The following is an 8192-nucleotide window of genomic DNA, read 5'->3' as shown; positions in this document are numbered from 1 at the left end:
ATATTCCATAAGCCCCTCACCTGGGACTGCATGTGAACCCCCTGTAGTGACAGCTTCATTGGGTAGACGAACCCCATCCACACAATGGGACTATTGGCTGGAAGAGCAATGGAATGATAGAGTGCCTTGATTACTAATCTTGGGTTTGGCCTTATGTATGCATACTAACTAGCCTGCATTTCTTCCTCTCCTTACTGTCAATGACTGGAAACACTGATTCTTGTGGCTGAACTGACGAGCAAGCAAATCACTAGTAAAACAGAGCAAGAAAGTCTCTGATCATCAAAGACAATGGTGTTCCGTGCTGGAAAGTCTGCATTCCCTAAAGCCGTGGACTCTGATTTCAGTCCATTTATCCAATAGTCTTTAGTAAGTGGCCAGCTCCTCATATGTTTAATCCAGGTCTGGGAGGAGATCCCTCAGGAGACCATCCGCCGCCTCATCAGGAGCATGCCCAGGCATTGTAGGGAGGTCATACAGGCACGTGGAGGCCACACACAGTACTGAGCATCATTTCATTCTCTTGAGGCATTTCCACTGAAGTTGGATCAGCCTGTAACTTCATTTTCCACTTTGATTTTGAGCATCATTCCAAATCCAGACCTCCATAGGATATTAGTTGTGATTTACGTAGATAATTTTTAGGTTTTATTGTTCTTAATACATTCCACTATGTAATGAATAAAGATTTACACCTGGAATATTTCATTCAGTGATATCTAGGATGTGGGATTTTAGTGTTCCCTTTATTTTTGGAGCAGTATATGTTGACCTGTCAAATACTCCACTACTCTCATAAATAATGGTTCACACAGATTGTCCCCATAGACTTGCATTAGAAGCGGAAAATGTGCAAGTATTGTGTTTTTAGTGCTTTTCCACAGTGGAAACTCATCAAAAATGCATATGACGGCATCAATAAATATGTGTGATGGTAAATATAAGGAAGTATAATAAACAAAGCAGCTTTATTAAAAAAAAAATGACATAACAAAAAAACCGCAGTCAAAAACATGATGAAAATGAATGTAAGATAAAAAACGCACTAAAAATGCAATGAAAAGATGCAAGTAATTTACATAAGGCAACGTGCCCACAGGACTGCGGTGTAAAAGGTGAAGACACAGCGCCCCCGGCACTTCAGGCTCCTCCTGGAAGCTGGTGCCACTAATTGCCATGTTGTGCCCAAGAGAGCTGCAGCCACTGCAGTGAGATTTGGTGCCAGCGTTGCTCCAGAGCCCCCACCCTCACAAGAACACCACAGACCCCGCCCCATACCAGGACAGACCCCGCCCCATACATGACTAGAAGCCGCACAACTCGCTGCCACAACCCGCCATGTGTGGCCTTAGCCCAATGACAGCCTGCTCTACGCCGCCTCCGCCAATAGCAATGATGGCCAGCGAACCGCGACAACCAATGAGCGCACACATCGGCAGCTTGGAACTTCCGCTTCTCTCCGTTACCACGGCAACAACACACCCAGCTCTACCGCCCGCCACTTCCGCCTCACCTCACGGCAGTCAGCATTGGGCAGCGCCAGCGAGGCCCCGCCCTATTCTCTCAGGATGCTCAGCTCCTCGCCTAGGTCCTTCCGTGTGATGACGTCACTTAGTAACCACCAATGGCCACAAAGCTTCTCCCAAATCCCCGCCTACCGACCTCTGTCACTTTCAGTCCAGGAAGCGTCCGGCTTCTTGGAGCTTCGCTGCAGCGCGGTGTGTCGGGAGTCATGGCGGCGAGTCAGCAGTGGGTGTTGGTGGAGATGGTGCAGGCGTTCTATGAGGTGGGTGGCGCGCCCTGAGAGACCCCGGTGGCGTCCCGGCCGCATTGTTCCTACTTCCGAGGAACTTCCGTGACAGGTGTGGGGAGCGGAGGCCGGCAGCTGCCTCATGGGGCGAGCCGGTGCAGGTGTCCGCCAGGGGGCAGGTCTGTGCGGTCCCTAAACTTTGTCCCTTTCCTGCTGAGCTGGCTGAGGGCTTGTTCTAGAGCTGACCTGTGGTCTTCCTCATTACCCCTCATCATAGTCAGCCCACCGGCCTCCTCAGGAGCCTGCGGCCACTGGACAGGAGCCGCCTGTGGCGTGACGGCTTCGCGGCTGCTGGGCTGGCGAAATGTCATCATACCACACCATGAAGTCACGCCAGCCGTCTAATGAAGGGACACTGATGGCAACAGGTAACGCGCTGGTCACCGCTCCTGTCCAGCAGCCACCGATTACCGGCGTGGCCAGTGCCACGGATTACATCAACGCTGATCATTGGGGGGTCCATTACACTTTATGAACTTTAGTTTAACCTTCTCATGGGACACATATGTTTGTACAGTTACATGTGGTAATACAGAAAACATAAGTTTTTTTTGTTTATATTAGCTGAAAAATAAATAGAAATATATATATATATATACTTTTTCATTATCTATTGGACCCTCTAGGGGACTTGAACCTGCAATCACTTGATGGCTTGTTCAGTACTGTAATATGGTGAAACCACCGATGAACCACAGGTCACACGCCGGCTGTACCGCAGATTCATAACCATTACAGGAAGTAATAAGGAAAAAGTGGCGGTATATGGCTTCATAGGTGTACAAACATGGCAGCGCCATCAGGGTCCCGTAGTCATGTTGGGGGGGGGTGCCAATGGGTGTCTGGACATTTTCACTTATTTCCAACCTCTTAGGTCACGTTCCCATGGTGACTGACCTACGGTTCGTGTTTCACATCCTCAACATGTTAATCTCTCTTGTGGAAATGCTGCGTTTTACCTGCAGATTTTCCCCATAGAGTTCCATTTAGATGTGGAAAATCTGCAAATTTTTTTACCTGCAGATTTTCCACATCTAAATGGAACTCTATGGGGAAAATCTGCAGGTAAAAAAAAACAAGGCATGTAATCTGCAGGTGTTTTTTTTTTTTTTTCACTAACCAAATCAACATGTGAAAATAAAATCGTAGCGTGCGCTAGTTTCTTCTGTAAATCGGAAACCCATTCAATTCTGTGTATGTGAAAGAAAGTGGATGAGATTTCAAGAAATCCCGTGCCCACTATGCACACACTCCAGATCACCTGCGTAGACAGACATGCGGTGCGTCTTTCCAGACCGCAGCATGTCTATTTATCTTGCGGGGACGTGAGCCTAATACAATGTATTGGACGCGGTGATTCAGCATGGTTCAGTGATCACATGCGAAATCATCTGTGTTCAATAGACAGCAGCGCTTTGGACGGAGCGGACATGTGCTATGTCCAAAGCGCTGCCAATTACTGACCGTGGGCACATAGTCTAAATGGTCCTGTAATAGATTAATAGCGACTGCTGTAAAACAAGATTGTATACGGACTGCACATGGAATGCACATGGATGACGAGTGAGAAAAAGTAGTTCTACTTTTCTGGATGAAACTCTGAACGATTTTTTTTTTTACGTTCGTCTGAACCTGTCCTTTGACTCTGGTATCAGTAAGTGAATGAGATTTCTGAAATCTGATGCACATGCTGCTTATTTTTATCGTGCGGCTTTTAACCATCAATGTGTTTTTTCAAACATGCAACCTGTCAATATTTTAAGCTTTTTTGCAAAGTTTTTCACCCATTTAAATGAACGGGGGGAAAAAAAAGACCAGTACTAATGCTCCGAAAAAGCATATAAAATGCAGTGTTTTTCAGTGCGTCATGAAAGGCCTGGGTTACATTACGAACATGTTTTATGGTATGACCGGTCCTTTTTATTTAAGGTTGCACTTGACTTTAAGAAGCACTGCTCCCATCAAAATTGTTATCCTGTTAATATATTGCAATCATCTTATATAGCACTGTGTACTTACAATTGCTCATTTTGCCTTTCTACCCAGCTAATTCTTCTTTTCCAGTAGGTCTATGACATCAAGTGATTAAAAACCGACTAGCTGAATCCTTCTACTCTCTTTATAGAAACAGGAGGTCAATTTTCCCTGTATGAGTTATTAGTCACTGAAAAAATCCCTGACAGGAAGAAGCGGAGCAGCTGGGTCAGGAGTTGGAGAGGAAAATGATAAACGCAGGGACAAGAGACTTCCTGTTTCTGTATGGAACAGAGAAAAGAAAATAACTGGGTAGAAAGGCAAAATGAGCAATTGTAAGTACACAGTGCTATATGATATGATGATTGCTATATATTCGGAGGATAAAAACTCTGATGGGAGTGCTTCTTTAAGACCCTGTTAAGTATAACTACTCCTTAAATGAAACTGTAACCCCTTTCTGAGAGTGCGAAGTAGTACTACAAGGCATTCATTCTTGTGGCAGCAGGAGTCACTTCCCATTCTCGTTAATAGGAGTTTCTTATGATGTGGTCTTGTGGGAAATATCAGGGTACTCCTGGGTGAACTCCTGTATTGATTGATCTTCCTGAAGTTGAGTCATTTTTTCCATGTTTTTCTTGAACTAAACTAGTAATTGATTAGAGGAACGTCACGCTCCGTCTATGGTGTATTCACTACTGTACGCAAAAGCTGACGAAAAGAGCATTCTAAACAAAGGGATCTCCAGAAAGAAAATGATTTAAATAAGTTCTTAACGCAAGCTGCAACAAATGGTTAATGGTTCACTACTGTACAGAACCTCACTAGGGGCAGGACTTCTACTTTCAACTTTCTTGGCTCATTTACGTAGGGCTGAGTACGTACAATAAATTATAGCATATCGTGTAGAACCGGTGAAGAAGGCCATGTCTTGTAATGTGTTCTGCTCTGTGCAGATTGGATCAGAGCCCCTACCTTTAGTGTATAAATGGAAAAGTCCCCCAGCATTTTTGTTAAAACGTATTTATAGGTCTCCATGCACCCAGTAGAAGCCCAAAAAGTGCCCTCGTGACTTCCATTGGGGTGCTAATGTCTGATTTTTCTTTTGTATAGGAAAGCAAAGTAGTCTGTACTTTCCTAAAAGTATGCTACGCAGCATCCATTACTTACACTGGGACCCGTATATATGTACATGTCATACCCTGCAGGTGAGACTCGGACTCCGTGCACAGTGGTGTAGAGATGCTGAGTGTAGTGCAATGGGAAGATCAGCAATGTGCCATAAATATACAGGTGGCCATGCTTTTTTTATGGGGCAGGCAGGAGAGATCTTATTAGCTTGGGCAGCCTGGTCATTACTTCATGCTGATCTGAATTTCTGTCATCCGGTTTGCTGGATAGTCCTGTTTTTGGATGTTACTTGGATTGTTCGGAGGTTGTTGTGCCCCGGCCTTCATATTGGGTGGGGCATTGTTATCCCAGTTTCACATCTTCATTCAGATTCTGGAATGTGTGCTGCTAGCAGCCTAAGGCTGGTTTCACACGTCCTGATATTATCAGGGCCGGAGATATGTGCTGTGCTGTGAACTGCTGTGACCTCATCACTTGCATTCTCCCACGGTCCTGAGGTCACGGGAGTTCATGCCGGCAGCGAGCACATATTCAGTGACGTCACCGCTAATTAATGAGCCTGCGCCCGCTGCGTATCATTCATTCCCCAGTAGTTTACACTGGGGATTCAAGGGAATCCAGGGATTCAAGCTAGAGGAGGCTAATTTGCATATTCCAGGAGCCTTCTGGGAAAAGCAAGGAGTCTCCCTAAGCTAGAAGATCGTTGGGTACAGCCGGGACCAGCTGCTTGGAAAGCATCACCAAACCAGGGATTCAAGCTAGAGGAGGCTAATTTGCATATTCCAGGAGCCTTCTGGGAAAAGCAAGGAGTCTCCCTAAGCTAGAAGATCGTTGGGTACAGCCGGGACCAGCTACTTGGAAAGCATCACCAAACCGCGCGCCGTAAGGCGCGCAAATTTTTGCCTGTAGGACATTATTGCAAGAGAGCTTGGCTGAGTAGATTACACAAGAAGGAAAACACACAGCAAGTCAGCAGGATCTAGGAGCAACATGGCAGATGTGACAACCTACATGGTGAGCTGCAGCATGTGCTACATGTTCACAGATCGACCAGAAGAAGAATCAAATTTCACCTGTCAGAAGTGTAGACTAGTGGCCCTTTTAGAAGAAAAGGTGCGGGGTCTGGAAGAAAGAATAGCAACTTTGAGACTCATCAAAGAGAATGAAGACTTTCTAGACAGAACAGAAGCATCTCTACTGGTCACAGAAGGTGAAAAAAGTTTGAGAACCTCCAAAAGCAGATGAGTGGAAGCATGTGACCAAAAGAAGCAAGAAGACCATGGAGAAATCACCAACCACACAACTGAAGAACCGATATCAAATCTTTGTAGAGGATGAAGATGGCACACCTAAGGATGAAGCAATACCAGCAAGCAAAAAAGAAAAGGGCACACAGCAACAAGTGACAGCAAAAAGTACAGCCAAGAAGCAACGAAGAGTGGTGGTGGTGGGAGACTCACTACTGAGAGGCACAGAAGCAGCCATCTGCAGACCGGACATAACCGCAAGAGAAGTATGCTGCCTTCCAGGTGCGATGATCAAGGATGTGACCGATAGGATACCAAAGCTCTGCAGCTCCAAGGACGTCCACCCATTTCTTCTGATACATGTTGGCACCAATGACACGGCAAGGAAGGACCTGCCGACAATCTGCAAGGACTTTGAAGAGTTGGGGAAGAAAGTAAAGGAACTGGATGCACAGGTAGTTTTTTCTTCTATCCTTCCAGTAGACGGGCATGGCACCAGGAGATGGAACAGGATCCTTGATGCAAACAACTGGCTAAGACGATGGTGCAGACGACAAGGATTCGGATTCCTGGACCACGGTGTGAATTACTTGTACGATGGACTCCTCGCCAGAGACGGACTACACCTCAACAAACCTGGGAAACACACATTCGCCAGAAGACTCGCTACACTCATCAGGAGGGCGTTAAACTAGAAGAAGAGGGGATGGGAAGAAAAACATTAGACTTGAACAAAGAAGACCCAGGAAAACATACTCAGAAGGGAGGTAAGAACATTTCTAAATCAATCCACAGCGAGGAGATTGGAACAAAACAAAATCCTCTAAACTGCATGCTCGCAAACGCCAGAAGCCTGACAAACAAGATGGAAGAACTAGAAGCAGAAATATCTACAGGTAACTTTGACATAGTGGGAATAACCGAGACATGGTTAGATGAAAGCTATGACTGGGCAGTTAACTTACAGGGTTACAGTCTGTTTAGAAAGGATCGTAAAAATCGTAGAGGAGGAGGGGTTTGTCTCTATGTAAAGTCTTGTCTAAAGTCCACTTTAAGGGAGGATATTAGCGAAGGAAATGAGGATGTCGAGTCCATATGGGTCGAAATTCATGGAGGGAAAAATGGTAACAAAATTCTCATTGGGGTCTGTTACAAACCCCCAAATATAACCGAAACCATGGAAAGTCTACTTCTAAAGCAGATAGATGAAGCTGCAACCCATAATGAGGTCCTGGTTATGGGGGACTTTAACTACCCGGATATTAACTGGGAAACAGAAACCTGTGAAACCCATAAAGGCAACAGGTTTCTGCTAATAACCAAGAAAAATTATCTTTCACAATTGGTGCAGAATCCAACCAGAGGAGGAGCACTTTTAGACCTAATACTATCTAATAGACCTGACAGAATAACAAATCTGCAGGTGGTTGGGCATCTAGGAAATAGCGACCACAATATTGTACAGTTTCACCTGTCTTTCACTAGGGGGACTTGTCAGGGAGTCACAAAAACACTGAACTTTAGGAAGGCAAAGTTTGACCAGCTTAGAGATGCCCTTAATCTGGTAGACTGGGACAATATCCTCAGAAATAAGAATACAGATAATAAATGGGAAATGTTTAAGAACATCCTAAATAGGCAGTGTAAGCGGTTTATACCTTGTGGGAATAAAAGGACTAGAAATAGGAAAAACCCAATGTGGCTAAACAAAGAAGTAAAACAGGCAATTAACAGTAAAAAGAAGGCATTTGCACTACTAAAGCAGGATGGCACCGCTGAAGCTCTAAAAAACTATAGGGAGAAAAATACTTTATCTAAAAAACTAATTAAAGCTGCCAAAAAGGAAACAGAGAAGCACATTGCTAAGGAGAGTAAAACTAATCCCAAACTGTTCTTCAACTATATCAATAGTAAAAGAATAAAAACTGAAAATGTAGGCCCCTTAAAAAATAGTGAGGAAAGAATGGTTGTAGATGACGAGGAAAAAGCTAACATATTAAACACCTTCTTCTCCACGGTATTCACGGTGG

At 44.8% G+C, this 8192-nt stretch overlaps 1 protein-coding gene across 1 annotated transcript in view; it reads left to right on the top strand.

The window, feature by feature from the left end:
• Positions 1 to 1664: 1664 nt before the first annotated feature.
• Positions 1665 to 8192, top strand: part of SPTLC1 (serine palmitoyltransferase long chain base subunit 1) — a 96067-nt gene continuing 89539 nt past the window's right edge. The window contains exon 1 of the mRNA XM_069762340.1: positions 1665 to 1786. Coding sequence (XP_069618441.1) covers positions 1733 to 1786 — 54 coding nt within the window. The 5' untranslated portion in view covers positions 1665 to 1732. The remainder of the gene's footprint in view (positions 1787 to 8192) is intronic.

This window comes from Ranitomeya imitator, chromosome 1 (assembly GCF_032444005.1).
Source record: "Ranitomeya imitator isolate aRanImi1 chromosome 1, aRanImi1.pri, whole genome shotgun sequence".
Lineage (NCBI taxonomy): Eukaryota > Metazoa > Chordata > Amphibia > Anura > Dendrobatidae > Ranitomeya > Ranitomeya imitator.
The sequence above is the reverse complement of the archived record's forward strand: the minus strand, read 5'-3'. Positions and strand labels throughout refer to the sequence as shown.